Source organism: Rhinatrema bivittatum, chromosome 1 (assembly GCF_901001135.1).
Source record: "Rhinatrema bivittatum chromosome 1, aRhiBiv1.1, whole genome shotgun sequence".
In the NCBI taxonomy this organism is placed as follows: domain Eukaryota; kingdom Metazoa; phylum Chordata; class Amphibia; order Gymnophiona; family Rhinatrematidae; genus Rhinatrema; species Rhinatrema bivittatum.
In genome coordinates, this window is record NC_042615.1 from 262982792 (window position 1) to 263002764 (window position 19973).

At 43.8% G+C, this 19973-nt stretch overlaps 1 protein-coding gene across 1 annotated transcript in view; it reads right to left on the minus strand.

Moving 5' to 3' along the window:
- ATP6V1B1 (ATPase H+ transporting V1 subunit B1) overlaps window positions 1-15883 on the minus strand; it is a 217989-nt gene extending 202106 nt beyond the window's left edge. The window contains exon 1 of the mRNA XM_029594325.1: window positions 15702-15883. Within this exon, the coding sequence (XP_029450185.1) occupies window positions 15702-15810 (109 nt within the window). The 5' untranslated portion in view covers window positions 15811-15883. The remainder of the gene's footprint in view (window positions 1-15701) is intronic.
- Window positions 15884-19973: the final 4090 nt, after the last annotated feature.

The window sequence follows — 19973 nt, forward strand, 5'->3', positions numbered from 1 at the left end:
TTGACAAAGTTCCTCATGAGAGGCTTCTAGGAAAAGTAAAAAGTCATGGGATAGGTAGCGATGTCCTTTCGTGGATTGCAAACTGGCTAAAAGACAGGAAACAGAGAATAGGATTAAATGGGCAATTTTCTCAGTGGAAGGGAGTGGACAGTGGAGTGCCTCAGGGATCTGTATTGGGACCCTTACTGTTCAATATATTTATAAATGATCTGGAAAGAAATACGACGAGTGAGATAATCAAATTTGCAGATGACACAAAATTGTTTAGAGTAGTTAAATCACAAGCAGATTGTGATAAATTGCAGGAAGACCTTGTGAGACTGGAAAATTGGGCATCCAAATGGCAGATGAAATTTAATGTGGATAAGTGCAAGGTGATGCATATAGGGAAAAATAACCCATGCTATAATTACACAATGTTGGGTTCCATATTAGGTGCTACAACCCAAGAAAGAGATCTAGGTGTCATAGTGGATAACACATTGAAATCGTCGGTGCAGTGTGCTGCGGCAGTCAAAAAAGCAAACAGAATGTTGGGAATTATTAGAAAAGGAATGGTGAATAAAACGGAAAATGTCATAATGCCTCTGTATCGCTCCATGGTGAGACCGCACCTTGAATACTGTGTACAATTCTGGTCGCCGCATCTCAAAAAAGATATAATTGCGATGGAGAAGGTACAGAGAAGGGCTACCAAAATGATAAGGGGAATGGAACAACTCCCCTATGAGGAAAGACTAAAGAGGTTAGGACTTTTCAGCTTGGAGAAGAGACGACTGAGGGGGGATATGATAGAGGTGTTTAAAATCATGAGAGGTCTAGAACGGGTAGATGTGAATCGGTTATTTACTCTTTCGGATAATAGAAAGACTAGGGGGCACTCCATGAAGTTAGCATGGGGCACATTTAAAACTAATCGGAGAAAGTTCTTTTTTACTCAACGCACAATTAAACTCTGGAATTTGTTGCCAGAGAATGTGGTAGGTGCAGTTAGTATAGCTGTGTTTAAAAAAGGATTGGATAAGTTCTTGGAGGAGAAGTCCATTACCTGCTATTAAGTTCACTTAGAGAATAGCCACTGCATTAGCAATGGTTACATGGAATAGACTTAGTTTTTGGGTACTTGCCAGGTTCTTATGGCCTGGATTGGCCACTGTTGGAAACAGGATGCTGGGCTTGATGGACCCTTGGTCTGACCCAGTATGGCATTTTCTTATGTTCTTATGTTCTTATTGTAGCTGGGTTTGGACAAATTTCTGGAGGAGAAATCCATAAAATGCTATTAATCAAGTTGACATAGGGAATGGCCACTGCCTATTACCGGCATTATTAGCAGGGGATTTTTGTCATGTTTGGGTACTTGCCAGGTACCTATAATCTGGATTGGCCACTGTTAGAAACAGGATGCTGGGCTGACCCAATATAGCAACTGCTTATTTGCTTATTTACTTCCCCCAGTCAAGAAATTCTGGATTCTCAGAGAGAACTGTGACAATTTAAACTGTGCTTGAGGTACGGTCCTTGGGGGTCCTGTGATGGGACACTAGCCCGGGGGTTACACATGCCTCGCCAAAAGGGAAATTATCCTGTCCACGTATTCTGCAGGCACACAGCAGAATCAACCCGACCTTCACTGGTCTGCCGTTGGACTACATAAGACTGAAACATTCAATGCAGAGGTGAAGGGGGGGGGGGGCAGGGTGAAATGCAAACAGGCCTCTGCTTCTGGTGCCTGTTGACAGTCAATAAGGAGAGCTGGTCTGAGAGAGCCAGTTACATACCACCTGTAAGTTTAATAAATACTTAAAGTGCATAATCCCACAGAGCCTCACCAGGTGAGTCCAGATTCACCTGCTCCAAGCTCCAGAATAGACCAGGGAGGATTGCGTGGCTTAAAAGGCAGTCAATAAGAATCAAGTGTTCTTTGATTGTTTGCTGTTATGCCAAGTGTCAGGCTGGACTGCAGCCAAGCGGTCAATTTGGAAAAACTAAGCCATGTCTACTAATCTGAGGGAGAAGAAAGCAGTCACCTTTTTTGGAATAGGACTGCAGCAGAATAACCAGGAGGGCTGCTGATTTGGGCTGGGGGTTTTTTTTTTTCCCAGTCATCATTAGTTATTTGTTTGTTACTCTGCATGGTTTTAAGTTAAGTTCAATGCCAAGGCTTATTTATTGATTGCAGCAGTATATGATGCCAGAAGAGGACACAAAGTCAGGTCTGAGATTCTACTGGAAGCAATAATATGCAGAGCCAGCAGCAGTAAGAAGCAAAAGCGAATGCATGCATTTATCTTAAATTTAGGGCTGATGTAATAAAACCCATACTAAAATCGGAGTTAAATTCGGCATGCGTTTTATTTAATGTATATGTTAAATAAAGTGGTCCCCATGGGATGCAGGAAGCTAATGAAATGCAAATAGACAATGTGTAAAAAATACCTTAAACAGCTTTTGTTTTTTGTTTTGTTTTTTTTTACTCAACAGCCATTTAACAGGTCATTACAGCAAAATCTGTGCCTCAAAAAAGTTCTCTAATTTTGAGTGAAACTTAGGCTGGGGCCAGGTTGACTGGTCGAGTCCTCCCTCCTATCCAGAGCAGAGCAGGTCGGGCTACGCAAGTCTTCCTTCCGTCCCTCCCTCCTACCCACCTTCAAATTAGCCAGGAAGAGGGGAACTCCCACTCTCCCGAACGCCCTCCCACCCATCTAAATCAGCCTGGAACCCTCCAAATCTCTCCCTCCAACCGCCTTCCACTTCCAGAGAACCCAAGATGGAGAAACTCTTACCTCATTCAGCAGGGCTGCTCTCTCTCTGGCAACTAATTGATCCCTCCATTGTCAGCTGCCAGCCTTCTGAAAGGGGATTGGTCGGCTGACAGTGGGGGGACCGATTGTCAGCCAATGAAGGAGTGAATTAAATTAATATTAAGTACCTAGAGCCTACCGACCAGAAATGGGACCTTTTCACCAGGGCTTTCGTGCCACCTTTTTGGATTGCATTCAAATGTAATAACACAGAGTAAAAGGAAAAAGAAAATGCTACAAGCAGGCCCCCCATGATTTTCCACAGGAGGAAAAGTAAATAAGAATTCAACATTTTTATCTCATAGAAGAAAATAGGAACTGTGTCAGCAAAAGGGACCCTGTCCAGACTTTACTTCTGCTCTGAGATGAGTAAATATTTTTGGGACAGAGACCTTCGAAATGTCAATAAAAGCCACATATCTAAATGGGCGGGGGGACAGAAGGTGGAGTGGCGCTTGATAACAGAACACGTATTGTAGGAGGGTCCTGCCTACTGTGATCTCCAAATAGCAGTTGAATATCCCATTTTATGATGGTAGATAAAACCCAATATTTGGCTGTTTAACCAATGGAGGCAAAAGCCTCTTCTACTAGAGGATACCCAGGTCAGAAAAGATTGGCATTAGCCCCTTCGCAGGCCTCTGTGGAACACACTGATGATTCTTAGCTCCAAAAAAACTATTTGTATGAGTACTATTTTATTATGTATAGAATTAGGAATGCAGAATTGCTAACTCTCCCTCTATAGAATAAATGTAGGCAGATTGGATGAGTCAACCAGTCCAGAATCACCTGCTCCAAGCTCCAGAATAGAGCAGGGAGGATTGCGTGGCTTAAAATGCAGTCAATAAGAATCAAGTATTCTATATAAGACTTCTGAATTTTATTTCGTCCAAAAAAAGTACCATTTACTCATTTTCCCTTCTTAAAATTCGTAGAGTTTAAGGCAAGTTAGTGGGGGATTCAGCTATCTGTCCCTTTCCTTCACCCAAAGCATCCATATGGCATGAACCAAGCATTTGTAGTGCTGTCCAGGATACAGAGATATGTTAATGCAGGACTGCTGAACTGCAAAATAGCATTGGTGCAGGCGCTTTGCAGAAAGGGCAGAGGGACTCCAGGGAACTCTTGTATTCACCCTAACTGGTCTTGATTACTGATGAAATGACTGATTATTGATAATTTGCTGTAACTCGCTTTGAACTCTTTGTTGGAAAAGTGTGTCATAAATATCTGCTGCTGCTGATAATGATGATATTACAACTGTGCTGTTGGCTCAGGGGACTTTCTTTTTTTATATTGTACCTGTTTTGGATTACATAGTTATCTGCTAACAATTTAAGAACATCTGACTCATATATATATATATATATATATATATATATATATATATATATATATATATATATATATATATAACTATAACATACTATTATCATATTTGCATTTATGGTGTATATTGGTATTATATACCAGGCCATTTGGTCAGGCTTTCTCCTCCACAGAAAAGCAGGGCTTTTCCCGAGGGAGACTGTAGGCCAGTTCTGGCTTTTTGTGCTGCCCCCACTTCCCTCTTCCCTCCCCCATTTCCATCCTGATGCACCACAGCGCCTGCAGCACTGATTTCCAGTGGAAGAACCAGAACTGCATACTATATACCACAGTACCCGGGAGAATGAGTTTAAAAACCAGGACCGGTCAAAAGTCTCCCACTATGAACTGGGTCACTGGGCAGCTCTGAAAGAGAAAAGCGAAAACAGAGACCAGATGATTCTGTGTCCCCCCTTAGAAGTGGTATGCGGGGTCAGACCAAGGTCCATCGAGCCCAGCAGCCTATCTCCGACAGGGGCCAGTCCGGGTTGCAAGTATCCAGCAAATCCCATAAAGTAGATCTCTTTTCTGTTCCTCACTCCCAGGGATGGCAGCAAGAGCCTTCCTGGCTAATAATATGTTCGGGACTTTTCCTCCAGGAACTTGTCCAAACCTTTTTTTAAACCCCACTAGGCTAATCACCTTGACCCTGTCTTCTCTCCCTCAGCTTAATTGTTCACAGAGTGAAAAAGTACTTTCTATGATTTGTTTTAAATCTGCCAGTTGTTAGTTTCATGGAATGTCCCCTTGTTTTAGTTTTATTTGAAATGATAAATAACCGTCCTTTATTTACCTGTTCCACCCCGCTCATGATTTTATAAAATTCTATCATGTCCCCTATTAGCTGTCTCTTTTCCAAGCTGAAGGGCTCCGTCCTCTCATCATAGGAGAGATATTCCATCCCTTTTATCATTTTTTGTCGCTCTCCTCTGCGCCTTTTCTAGTTCCGCTAAGTCTCTTGAGATGGGGCGACCAGAACTGCACACAATACTCAGGATGCAGTCACACCATGACTGAAAAACAGAGGCAATATGATATTTTCTGTTTTATTCTCCATCCCTTTTCAGATCCTTTTTACATTTTCGGCCACGGCCGCACACTGAGATGAGATTTTTCGACATACTGTCTACCACCAGGGCTCTAAGGCCCTTGTCCTGGGTGCCGAGAACCAGTAGCAAATACCGGCGTTGTGTACTTGCAGTGGGTGCATGTTCAAGCTGATCCAGTCCTGGTTTTATTCCCATTGCAATTCCTGAGGAGGCAGCCCTGCTTTTCTTAGGGAAGTCAGAACTACATCCCTATGCATTCCCTGAAGTAAAGCCAGGAGCGGATCCGTCACCCTTAGGTGACATGGACTCATCTGGTAATCTTAAAGTGAAAAGAGGTCACACTTACAATACAGTTTATTTTCATGTGACAAAATCCAGATTCCCTAATGGCAAAAAAAAAAACTGCTGCTCATAACAGCACAAATGATCCCTCTGCCTGCCCAGAGTTTGCTTGGAAGAGAAGCATTTAGATTGCGTGATACCAGTGCATTCTCATCTCGGCAGGGCTTTTGTGACTCTGAAAAGTCTGCTCTGCCAAGGTAGCTGGGGATTTTTTTTTTTTCTTCCCCCCTCAGCTTGTTCAGCTCTTGTGGCATGCTGCCAAGCTTGGTTCCAGCTGGCACTAACGGTCAAGAATTCAGGTCTAATGCCGACCTTTCCCTGCTGCCATGGAAAGGGAAAGATTAAACGCCAAGGAACAGCTAAATTTAGATGCCTCTTTGCTGGGTTTATGGTCCCCAGTGGATTTCAGTGATTCATTGCGGAACACATGGAAGGCCATAAAAATGGTGTGTACATAATAATGATTAGACTTAATACATGTGTTTGTTCTTTATTCATCATAACCCATCAGTAAAGTATTATTTTCCTAGGTGCTGCACAGTGTTACAGCATGTAATAGCAAATGGCTCAGGACATTGGTTTCTAAAGACCCATCCATATAATTAAGCGTGAAAAAAAAATGAAAATAAGAGCCTACCCTACCCATGACAATGACGTGCTAGGGCGCAAGGCTGGGAACCAACTTGACCCAAGCCTCTGACAACCACCGGGGGAATACAACCTGGGATACTGCATAGTACTGATTGCTTCTCTGGCATTTTCTTAATTTTCTCTGCATTAAGAAAAAGTTTTATAAATGTTGACACCAGTGCCTTCGGTGGCCGTTATCATCTGGGTAGGTCATCGCTGAAGCATCGTTTTCTGCTTTGCATTCGTCGGTAACAGACACCATATTCGTCGGTAACAGACACCAACATAGCGCAGCAATGGGAATACTGCCGGTGTTCTCTTTCAGCATGAGACTGAGAATGCACCATATGTAGACTTTCATTATCTTAATATACTTCTGCTTTCAAACTACTACAGTAAAAGAGATTCATAAAGAAAGGAATAGTAAGAAAAGCAGGAACATGGACATCTTTAATATCCTGCTTATTCCAGAGCCGCTACGAGTCTCCAGAGGGAGACCTATGGACATGACTTGCAACCCTAGTACACTGTGGTGTCTGTCGTCCTGCTTTTGTCTATTGCACATCAGCATTACATGTACAAGAATGCATGTTGCCGAAAAGCCAGGACTGGCTAGCCTAAATTCTTCCTCTGAAAACTGAGCCCCTTGCCAGCCCTGACATTAGGACTGACAACAGCTTTCAGGGGGCTCTTTCTGTGCTGGCAGGACTGATCTGTACCTGGTGACAAAGCTCTTTACAAGGATATCAAGCTGTGCTAATTTTCAACAGGTCACTAAATGGATGATTTGTCAAACATTTGTGCCGGTACAAACCCCCTGTGGCAGAGTCAGCCCTCATGCAAACCTTTATGTTCCTTTACCATATCCTTCTGCGTAGATAAAGTCCAATGTATGCGGGGGAAGTCATAATCTTTTGCTTGCCATCCATGTGAAACAGATGGTGAGCCTGTCACACATTAAAGGGCTACACGACTCTACTACTTTATCCAGGAGGTACCATACATTAAAGGAGTATTTCTGACTACCAAATATTAATTACCATAAATGTCCAGGACCATCAGTGATGATGAAAGTATCCAAACAAGCAAATGTAAGGAAACCTTACTAAGGAGAGTGCCCTCTATAAGGATCATACTATGCACTGTAAGCCAGGGATATGGACCATCTGTCCAAATCACCCCCACAGGAGGTAACTGCAATGGCTCAGTCCAGCTTTCCAGTGGCATGCAGGGGATTCAGGGCCTCATTTTCTAAAGTATCGCAGGCCTGTGATACTTTAGGGAATGAGGGGCGGGGTGCGATCGCTGCCGGTTTTGCGCCCAATAGCGCCACCATAGAAGGTGTAGCTACTGGGCGCAAACTCGGACGTGAAAAGGGCCTTACCTTTTCGTCGTCCGTGGCGTCTTCATGGAGTCGGCCCCGGTGACGCCCCGACTCCTCCTCTTCCGGGGCCGACTCCGCCCCCATTTTGGTATAGCACGCGATAAGGGACATTTCGCGTGCAAAACATCCCTTATCGCGTGCGATCCGTTTAGAAAATAAGGCCCTCGTCTCTCTTGTTCCCCTTTCCCTTCCCACATGAGCTGCCCGTCCGCCCTCTCTGCCCCCTCCCCCTCTTCCCCCCCCTACAGCAGTCTCACTCCCTTACCCCTTCTCCCCTAGATTCAAAAGACACATGGAACCCATATGGCATTAGGCCTGTGTCACACACAAAAAAGTCTAACAATTATGCATATGAAGCAATGATAAAGCAAAGAAACATTGCAAATGAGCCTTTACATTTTAAATCATGACAAAGCAGAGAACACCACAACTTATTTAGTGTTGAAATGAAAATAAAGGCACCTCAAGTCAGAGATCTGGGTGTACTACTTGACGACAAACTCAGCCTCAATAAATTCATAAATAACACCACAAAAGAATGCTTCTTTAAACTACAAGTGCTAAAGAAACTAAAGCCCCTTCTACTCTATAGGGATTTCCGCACAGTACTCCAAGCCATCATTCTAACTAAATTAGACTACTGTAATTCACTCCTGCAGGGCCTTCCAGCATACACTACCAAGCCACTCCAGATGGTTCTGAATGCCACTGCAAGGATCCTTACCAATGCCAAAAAAAGGGACCATATCACCCCAATCCTACAGCACCTCCACTGGCTCCCCATCAAATACAGGATCCAGTTCAAGACCTGCATGATGGTTCACAAGGCACTACATAACATCTCCCCCCTCAACCTAACTTTCCAGCTTCAACTACACTCTTCTAACAAACCAACCAGAAGGGCATACCAGAACAGAATGATCACCCAACCTGCAAAATCTACCCTGAGGAAACGCGCTCTATCCACAGCGGGCCCGTCACTCTGGAACTCACTACCACCGGACCTCCGCCTAGAACCGTGCCACACAACGTTCAAGGTGAAACTCAAGACTTGGCTCTTCCTTCAAGCTTTCCCAGAGAGCTAAAGCAGGAAGAACAAACATCCAGCCTTGTCTTACCACAATAATGTAATGCTCACATTGAGTCAGTTTTTTGTTCCAAGTTGTTACCTAAGTTGATCTTAGTTGTTTCTTAATATAATATATTACACTGTATTATAGTTCTTCTGTTCATTATATTATATTTAATATGTTCCATGTAAACCGCCTACCCGGCGATAGCTATATCTGTTAAATGTGAACCGGAGTGATATGTATTGTATACAGGAACTTCCGGTATATAAAACCAATAAATAAATAAATAAATAAATAAATCATACCACCCCGTGGTATCTGAACTTTGATTGTATTCAGTACTTTTACTGGCAATGGTCACTTATAATCATCGGACCTAGAATGAAAACCTCCTTTAGAAAAGATTTTTTTTTTAAGTTTTAAATGCTTATAACAAGGGTCAACAAGCTCGGTTCAGCTTTTGCTTACTGTAAAATATTTTCTTTATTCTATGAAATTATATAATCATCTGTTCTTTTCTGTATGCAAGCATTATTGCTTTGTATATAATTATCTATTCAATAAATATAAAGTAAAAAAAAAAAAAAGAAGAAGAAGAGTTAGAAAAAAAGATCCAGAATGATGGAAGAACTGTGACCTTGGCCTGTATCCATGGGGACCAGCAGCAGAATCCCACAAGCCAAATGCAATTCAAGACTCTGGTTGGCCACACTCAAATATAGGTGGGAGTTCTTCTTTGACTACCCTAGCCCGTTTGGTCAGGGTAGTCAAACTTTGAGAGCCTGTGGAACCAGCTCACAATGGGTTAATCCAGCCACAACAATGTAGAATTGGAGTTTCCAGAACTCTTTCCCTTGGATAATCCAGATCTCTATCATAAAGACTCTAACACCCCTAAACCCTGGACGTAGCACTGACAGGAAAAATACAGTTATGCTGCTAATTTAGAGGTAACCAGGGAGGAAAGGTCAGAGTCAGCAGAAGAGCCACAATCCATCCCAAATGTTATAGCTAGCACTTTTGGATAGGAAAATGGAGGTGACCTGGAAAGCTTCAGATGGGCCCAGAGAATTTGTGGATAGCATAATTACTCCCAATTTAGATATCATAACGGAAAGTCTCAAAGCTCATACCTTTAGTCCAGTTATTCAGAATGGATAGCCTTACTCCTTCTTTCTCCTTACTTCCCTGCTGGATGATACCTCCACACGCCTTTCTTCAGTATCCTGGTGATATAATTGTGGTTAGCACCGAATGGGTGCCCCAAGTCTCCTTTGTACTCCTCATTTCTCCTTCTCCCTCAGGAATGAATGAAGATTCATTCCCTACAGGACGTCTAATAGTCCAAACTCCTTAAGATATTACTCCACTAAGTCTCGGTACCTAGAGGCAGGTGGCAAAGATAAAACTCTTAAAAAACTGGAAATCCAAAAGAGAGGAAACAAGGGTGGAAAATTGCCTTTAACCCAACCCAAAAGGGCAAAAATGACTTCTTTAAAAAGGGAAAAAGGCTCCCTTTCCTCTATTCCATACCAAGTCTTCAATCCTAGGAGCCCAAGGGTCCTTTACCTAGGAACATAACAAAAACAGGAGCAGGCATAGAGACATCCTGCCTCCTAAAAGAGCTAATACAAAATCCACACCCTAAAATGGTGGCACTGCATTTTCTACTCTGAAGACTCCACCATTTCAGTCTCCCAAATGAGGGAGCTAAAACTCAACACTCTTTATTTCTGTTCCCCCTATTATAACGGGACAAACCTCTTAATTGGCATCTCAGAGCCATGGTGGAAGGAGGACAACCAATGGGACAGTGCTATACCGGGGTACAAATTATATCGCAATGATAGAGAGGAGCACCCGGGAGGTGGTGTGGCGCTTTATGTCCGGGATGGCATAGAGTCCAACAAGATAAACATCCTGCATTAAATTAAATGCAAAATTGAATCTTTATGGGTAGACATCCCTTGTGTGTCGGGGAAGACTATAGTGATAGGAGTATACTACCATCCACCTGGTCAAGATGTTGAGACGGACAGTGAAATGCTAAGAGAAATTAGGGAAGCTAACCAAATTGGTAGTGCGGTAATAATGGGAGACTTCAATTACCCCAATATTGACTGGGTAATGTATCATCGGGACACGCTAGAGAGATAACGTTCCTGGATGGAATAAATGATAGCTTTATGGAGCAATTGGTTCAGGAACCGACGAGAGAGGGAGCAATTTTAGATCTAATTCTCAGTGGAGCACAGGATTTGGTGAGAGAGGTAACGGTGGTGGGGCCGCTTGGCAATAGTGATCATAATATGATCAAATTTGAATTAATGACTGGAAGAGGAACAGTATGCAAATCCAAGGCTCTCGTGCTAAACTTTCAAAAGGGAAACTTTGATAAAATGAGAAAAATTGTTAGAAAAAAACTGAAAGGAGCAGCTACAAAGGTAAAAAATGTGCAAGAGGCGTGGTCATTGTTGAAAAATACCATTCTGGAAGCGCAGTCCAGATGTATTCCACACATTAAGAAAGGTGGAAAGAAGGCAAAACGATTGCCGGCATGGTTAAGGGGGGAGGTAAAAGAGGCTATTTTAGCCAAAAGATCTTCATTCAAAAATTGGAAGAAGGATCCAACAGAAGAAAATAGGATAATGCATAAACGTTGGCAAGATAAATGTAAGACAGGCTAAGAGAGAATTTGAAAAAAGGTTGGCCATAGAGGCAAAAACTCACAGTAAAAACATTTTTAAATATACCGTATCTGAAGCAGAAAGACTGTGAGGGAGTCAGTTGGACCGTTAGACGATCGAGGGGTTAAAGGGGCACTTAGAAAAGATAAGGCCATCGCGGAAAGATTAAATGATTTCTTTGCTTTGGTGTTTACTGAAGAGGATGTTGGGGAGGTACCCGTACTGGAGAAGGTTTTCATGGATAATGATTCAGATGGACTGAATCAAATCACGGTGAATCTAGAAGATGTGGTAGACCTGATTGACAAACTGAAGAGTAGTAAATTACCAGGACCGGATGGTATACACCCCAGAGTTCTGAAGGAACTAAAAAATGAAATTTCAGACCCTAGTATTGCTGTGTTTAAAAAAGGATTGGATAAGTTCTTGGAGGAGAAGTCCATTACCTGCTATTAATTAAGTTGACTTACAAAATAGCCACTGCTGTAACAAGGACGGGGGAAATCAGATGGCTGCCCCGGGCACAGAACTCCATGAGAGCACAGGAAGCTGTTGGGGCCTGGTGAGGGAGGAGGTACAGGGCCGGAGAGCGCACACCAGCTGGGGGCCCGGCGCTCCTTAACTGCTACTGCCAAGGCTGCCCCACCCCCAGACCCTTCTACCTCCTCAAGACCTGCAAGGTGAGGGAAGGAGTCGGTGGCACAAAAAAAGAGGCAAACGTGGATGGGGGGGGGGGGGGGAGTTCGATGGAGCAGAGCCCTGGGTGCAACTCTATCTGGTTATAATGCCGCTTCTAACTCCACATCATCGGGACATTTTGATCCAGTCTGAGTTTCCCAGCTGCCATTTTAATCTGCCTTCCAGCACAAGAAGTACCGCATTGCAGTGAGGTTGATGTAAAAATATGAAGAATCGGTACTAGGCAAGCATCTAGTGATGGCAGCAGGGCCAGGTGCTGCTGGGCCTCGGGGAGGCCTGCATCCTTCCACCTGCCCTCAAGGCAGCGCTAGCAGCGACTGCAGCGCAAACTGAAAGGAAAAGGAGGAGTTAGGAGGAGACATGGAACTGGCAATTAGAGTGAGAGCAGTGAAGGCTAATTTGTGTCGAGCTTTACATGTTGTATTCAGACGACTTTATTGGCATGACCATTTTACATGTGTTGCCAAAGCAATACACGGTGATTTAGCATAAAAATGGAAAATGTTGACAAAATAGTAATAATAATAAAAATAAAATGACAGGGCACCAAAAAGACAATAAAAAGGCCAATTCCCAGGTTCTGGTTCATATTGTCCTTGGCCAGGTCACATTTGTGGCCAGGGGGGGCAACTTACAACATATTCTGTTGTGCTAACATTACTGTCTGAGATTTGGTAGAGGAACAATATCTTGTTCAAATGCATTGATGTAAGGAAATATTTTGGAAGGAGAAAATTGGGGGACACAAGTATATTTTTTTATAACCAAGTAAGAGGACACGTCTTTCCTACAGGCCGATTCAGAAAAACGCGCGGGAGAGCTGGCGAGTGCCCGCTCTCCCGGCGCACGCACAGGCCACTCTCCTGGGCGCGCGATTCAGGAGGGTGGCCTGTGCAAATTAGGGCCCGCGGTAAAAGGAGGCACAGGGACACTATCGCGTCCCTAGTGCCTCCTTTTTGATAGGAGTGGCGGCTGTCAGCGGGTTTGACAGCCGACGCTCAATTTTGCCGGCGTCGGTTCTCAAACCCGCTGACAGCCATGGGTTCAGAAAATGGACGCCAACATAATTGAGCGTCCATCTTCCAACCTGCGGGCCATGGGCTGATTTTTAATTTATTTTTTTTTAATTTTTAGTTTTTTTTAACTTTTGGGGCCTCCGACTTAATATCGCCATGATATTAAGTCGGAGGGTGCACAGAAAAGCAGTTTTTACTGCTTTTCTGTGCACTTCCCCGGCGCCGGCAGAAATTAATGCCAGCCTTTGGGCAGGTGCTAATTTCTGAAAGTAAAATGTGCGGCTTGGCTGCACATTTTACTTTCTGTATCACGCGGGAATAACTAATAGGGCCATCAACATGCATTTGCATGTTGCGGGCGCTATTAGTTTCGGGAGGGTTGGGCACCGGAGTGCACTGTACTGTATCGGCCTGCTAGTTAATGAAATTGACAACGGATACAAGACAGAGTGGCAGCATTTAGTGGAGAAAATGGAACAAATCTCTGATGGGGCTGGAAAGTACCAAGGGTCAAACTAAGAGCAGGCAGAGTGCAAAACCTCCATCTTGTGTAGCCCCTTTAGTGCAATTAATACCTTTCCCACCGGAAGCAAGTGGTTAAATATGTGACTATACCGCTGATTGTCATGTCAACTGATATTTAACCAATACCAATAACCTTGAAAGAGGAGTTTCAGACTGACTCATGACAGATGGGCTGTTATTTCTGAGAGCTGTTTACAGCACACAGAGAGCACAAGCACACACCCTAACAGCACCAAGGAAATCTGCTTTCAAACATACTTGCTGCTAATTAATTTCCAATGTTCTGTTCCTAATACGTCAACATCTCAAGGCTTTTCTGGGATAAGATCCCACTTAACCAAAATCTGATGCTGACAATAAGATGACCCTAGTCTGGTAATGTGTGGCAGACAATTTACTGGTCAATATTAGATACAATAGACTTTTAGTAAGCGCATACAATCACAAATATGTGTATAACTGTGTACCACTGTTTTATAAATATACATTCAATGCAATACTTTGTGATACACTTGTGATTGTATGCGCTTACTAAAAGTCTATTGTAACTAATATTGACCAGTAAATTGTCTACCACTCATTTTATCTTTGTTGTATTTCAATTGATGTGTGTGCTGTTTACACTGCCTGTTTTGCGTGCATTCTCCGAGAAAGAATATGAAGCACAGCTCTTCCAGTGAGCTGAGGAGGAAGCGCCAGCTGTCTACTGCTTCCAGCCTCACTGGAAACCCGCAGGTTGCTGGTTTCAAATCCCAGCAAAGCTCACCTTTATCCTTCACAGGTAACTGGAACAAGTACTAGTTTGTGGTAACTCTGATGTTTGTCTAGTAGGCATTTTTGATTTTTAAAAAATGCTAAGAACTGGAATATGGTATCTTTTAGGAGAGTGAATATTGGTAATAAATGCAAGAAGCACAAATCCATATATACCCTGATAACAATGTGGTATATGTTTTACAGTACCGCTATAGATTTAAGCAGTCAACTGTCCCAGTTTGTAATTAGAAAAAATATAATTAGTGATGAATATAATTCGTGGTCTTCCAAAGTATTATGCTTTCAATACATCATAAGGTCAGGCCTTCTTATTTCCATTGACCTCCCTCAAAATATAGCTTATCATAAATTATGGATCCTATTCTGCTCTATCAGTTATGATAAACCTATGTTCAAAAAAAAACACGTGAAAGTTCAATATCGTAAATATTGAGTGTACACATAGAATATCAGCCAGTTCATTGTAATAAACATAGTCCTATCCTCTTGATCCTAAGCAGCACAAAATTACTTCTCTTTCTCAGTACGCACAGAACCGTTTTGGAAGTCACAGCGAGAAGGTAATCTGCAAGCCTGATGTGCTTTCATAATGAGCTGCTCCCTCTACATTGCCAAGGGAGGGCTGCAAGCATTTCCGAGGTGATAATCTCAGTCCCTCGGGAGCACAAGGTGGGGGCAGGTAGAAAGGCTGAGCCCAGTGGCACAGTGACTGTTGGCGACAGAGAAAGGGAGGGTGCTAGGAAGGAATGACAGCTTTAAAAGAAAATGTGAAACAATGACCCCCCCCGAAGGAAGGTGTTTGCACATCTGAAATTAATTCACTATTTGGAAAAGGCACTCAATGCCTTCCCGAGGTCAAAGCCTTTTTCGTATGCTTATGGCAGTCTGAAGAGCTCAACAAAATACTTTGCTGGGTATCTCTCCCGCCAAAGTGTTCCCCCATACGGGACAGAAGAAGGGTGGATGTGGTGTATATTGACTTTTTATCCCATTGAGGAGAACAGAAAACACTGAAATATTATGACATTTATCATCCTATTGACAGTGCAAACAGAAGTGCTAGCGAGCACAGTGCGAACACGGAAAAGCGCCGCTTAGCATCGCTTTTTACCACTTCAGGTCTGCTCCAGGCTCTTAACTCCTTCACCTTCTAGGAGAGACGTTATGAACTGAAGACATATATTTTTTTTTATTCTCATAGCATGTATTACTGGATAAAAGTGTAGGACAAAATTATTGCTGCTATATTATTGAACCTGATTTTTTTTTTTTTAAACTCCCAGACAGGCAGCTGCTGCAGATAATGGAGAAACCAGAGAGTTAACCAGCAAGTTGGGTACTTACAGAGCCGGGGGTTGCTAATGTAATCCCTGGTCACTGCCATCAGGTGCCCCTTCGCTGCTGCCATGTTTGCCTGGTGCCCGTTCAGTCTTATGTCTACTTTCGTTGCCATATTGAACAGCTGATAGCCGAGTGAGGCTCACCTCTGCTTGGAGCTTTATAGAGATCCCAGGGATGTGAGTATGTGTTTTGCCTGTGTGTGTGTGTTTATTGCTCTCTCTCTCTCTCAAGCCAGATCCAGGAGGAGCTGCCTCTTTCAGGCTCTACAGTGCCCTGTTTGACCCTCGGTTAGTCTCAGGCTGTTCGACCTGCCCAGCCTATGTTGACAGTAAAGCTCTGTCACAACTCGAAGCCATTTAAAATTCATAGCTGCGTTCTGCAGCCTTGATCTAAAAACAAGATATGGCACACCTGCCACGCTCAGCTATCAGAGAAATGCCCCAAAGCACGCAGCAAGAAGATATTAACAACAAGCCTTGTTACATGCAGCCGGATGTGTTTTTCTGCTTTCTTTCTTTTTCTTTTAACTGAAAGAAAACGTTAGTGGCATTATTCAGCTGTTCACGTTTATTCAGTCAAAGTCATAAAGCCTCTGCCCGTGTCTGTTGCTGAAGAAATGACTTAGGACGAGGATTAGGTTGACTTCAGGAGGATTCTGAAAACTAGCAACCCTTTTCTCAGGCAGCTATCCCTAGCAAATAAAGACAAAGGGAGGATGTAGACATGCCCAGGTGGAATTGCTTCTTGGTTTCACAGTATTTCCTCTTACAAATGTAACCCTGGTTCCAGTGTGTTGGATCACTTTTGTAGTAGCACTGTTATCCTTAATAGCTGATTAAACATCTCACTATGAATGTTAAAGAGCAGGAACTTTCCTTCAAGTATACTAAGTTGGAAGTGCACTAAAATGCAATAATTTTGGTAGGACACCGCCAGCGACACGCCGAAATAATCACATAAATAAAACTGGCATATATTACATCATGTATGAGAGTAATAGTACGAAGAAATATTGTGCCTCATTTTTACCATGCAAGAACCACAAAATAGTGTGGGCAACCGTGCCCGCCTCAAGACAAGTAGAAAAGCCATGCTTTAAAGCTCTTCACTTTCAGTGGTACGAAGAGGACCTAGACATGGAGGCAAGCTGAGGGGCCGTTGTAATAAAACCCATGCTAAAATCAGAGTTAAATTTTAGTGTGGATTTTACTTAAAATCAGGGGTCCCCCGCAGGATGCAGGAAACGAATGGAATGCAGATCGAGCAGGGGTAAAAAAATAAAAAACCCCGAAAAAACACGCTATAATCTGCACAAATGCAGAAAAGTGCTGTAAAACAGGAGTAGAAGTAAGGGCTTGAAGTTGGAAGGAGCATGACCAAAATTGTTATGGCTCTGATCCCGGCAGAGTGTAGGGAACGCCACCCTCAGAATGGAGCAGATTGGCAGGACAAAGCTAAGGTCAGTCTTCCGCCTAATCAGCCCCCTCCCCCGCCAGGTTGAGCCCTTGGGGTCTGGGGGCCAGCAGGTCTCTACCGTGGCAGGCCAACATGGTGAGTCTGGAGCAAGGCTTGGACAGGAACAGCGTGCAGGTAAGGCTGGAACTGAGGTTTGGACAGGAGCAGACTAAGACAGGAGAAGACAGGGTGAGATAAGACAAGACAGATCATGGAACATACAGGCCTGAAGGCAGTAGGAGCTAGACAAGGTAAGGCCCCGAGGGATGATGCGAGCAGAGGAGAGGCATAGATAGGCCACTGAGCAAGGCAAGACTAGATAGGCCAAAGAGCAAGAAGGCCCTTAGGCCACAAGGCAAGGCAAGGAGCAGGGAAGACCCAATGGTCACAAGACAAGCAGCGAGAAGGTCTAATGGCCACAAAGCAAAACAAGGGAATGCCACAAGCCAAGAGTGGCTAGGGCAAAGAGCCATGGGAGACTCGATGCACAAGCATCTTGGGTTTGGTAAGGCAGGGTTATGTAGAGCTGGAGTCTGGGTGTGGTGTCTAGTTGTTTCTAACACACTGGGCACAGCAATGGAATGACTTTGTCCACCAGAAATGAGAGTTTTCTCCACCTCAGGCCAAAGAAGAAGTTACATTTCCAGAGTAAGCTTTCTTGGGCTTGCACCTTCAGCTGAATGGTATGCATTTTGGTGGTGTGCATCCCGACTTTGGCGTACTGTTCAGCTGCAAGTGCCTGCTGCATAGAACTTACATTGAAAATGTACGTTCTTCCTGGGTGTGAGGTGGAGCACCACACTGGGTACAACAATAGACAACACTGGCCACCAGAAATGTGAATTTACTCCACCACTGACCCAGGAGTTAAATTTCCAGTGTAAGCTCTCTGAGGCAGGCACTAGTCACAGGGTTTCTTTGTTTTCCTCAACAGCTGGACAGCACACTCACACATACGCCTATGCTTTGTTCATCTAGCTGTAGGTGCCTTCCCCAAGAAGCCTATTCTTTTATTTGCCATTCCTTGCCGAAATGGTCTTGAATGAGAGAATGAATCTAGAAGTTGGGATGCACAGCACCAATTTCACCATGTGCTGTCAGTTTGGCAAGGTATGGCAAGAAAAGCAAAACAAGAGATCTCTGGGGCAGACACTTTCAGATGAAGATTATGCTTTTTGGCATTGTCATCCGACTCTGGCATCCTGCTCAGCTGAAGGTGCCCCCAGAGAATTTATACTTTGATGTTACTTGCAATTTCTTGCCAAAATGGGCTTGGAAGGAAGAATTTGCTCTCTGGGGTGAGCACTTACAGCTAGCTGAACACAGTATAAGCTCCCTGGGGTGGGCATCTAAGTTAAACAGTACCTCAAAGTTGAGATGCACAGAGCCGGTGTACTGTTCAAATGTAGGTGTCCTCTCCGAGAGCTTACACTGGAAATTAAACTCCTGGGTCAGTGGTGAAGTAAACTCACATTTCTGGAGGCCAAAGTTATTCTATAGCTGTGGCCAGTCTGGTAGAAGCAGCTAGATAATACCACAGTGGGCACAGCAACAGTGTAACATGGCCACCAGAAATATGAGTTAAGTTTTACTTCTGCTCTGACCCAGGAGTTAAATTTCCAGCATTAAGAAAATGTGCTTTAAGATGTCTGTGCTTTAACACATCTGCCTGCATTGCTGGGAATAGCTGATGCCTTCTTTTACATGGGATTTGCATGCCCCCATGCTAATCTTTGTGCTGTTTTTACTCCTGATTTAGCCTGCGTTTTTTAGACGTTAAATCCCCCTGTTAAATACCAGAGTTAACTTACCGCAGAAAAATCAGTTCTAAAACAGAAGTAAAAACCTGGGCTAATGTTAGCGCACCTTATTACATCAGTCCCTATGTGCCTGAGACTGAGTTCTGAGTGCGCTGTTTATCGTTGTTGTTCAGTTACTTGTGTTCCTTCTTTTTGGCCTGCTTTTGTCTGCTGGAGTGCTCGGGTGTGCGACCGTCTCTTTTGCTTTGCTGTGGTTTGTCTTATTCGTCTTTCTTATCTTTGGGGTGCTAGAGTGGGGGATTATGCATTCAGGTAATAAGATGCTGGGGAGTGAAAGAGGCTGAGCACCTGGACGCAAGGGTGTGCATGAACGGAATATGAGTGGGAAGAAGGAGGAAGGGGAGCTGAATAGAAGTGAGGGGAAGAGAGAAAGGGAGGAGCAGTAGGAAGCAGGGAGAGAGAGAGGGGAGATGGGATTAAGCTGCCCATAGATGTGTCTGTGGCATTGCAGGCAGCACAGCACTGGGGAAACTCCATCCCAGCCCCCAGAAACGCAATGCTTGAATCAGGGTAGAGATGAATGATCTTCTCGAGAAGATCTTGGAGCAACTACCCAACACTCTCAGGAAAAAGTCCAACAAAAGGCTCATGGATGTAAAGAAAAAGATGTGGAAGGAGATGACTGCATCTGTCATAATTGTGGATTGCCCCTGCTTACTGAGGTACAGGACACTAATTAGATGACAATGTGTGTGTTAGAGGGGGGAGGAAGAGGAGAGAGAGCGACAGGAGTGTGGATCAGCCTTGGAAAGAGTTGTACTCTGGGTCCCAAATGACATCTCATCATTTCCCCAAAGTATTCATCATGAATGAAGATGGAGGATGATGATTTGGCTTTAACTTAAAAGAGTTAGAGAATAGCCACTGCCATTAGCAATGGTTACATGGAATAGACTTAGTTTTTGGGTACTTGCCAGGTTCTTATGGCCTGGATTGGCCACTGTTGGAAACAGGATGCTGGGCTTGATGGACCCTTGGTCTGACCCAGTATGGCATTTTC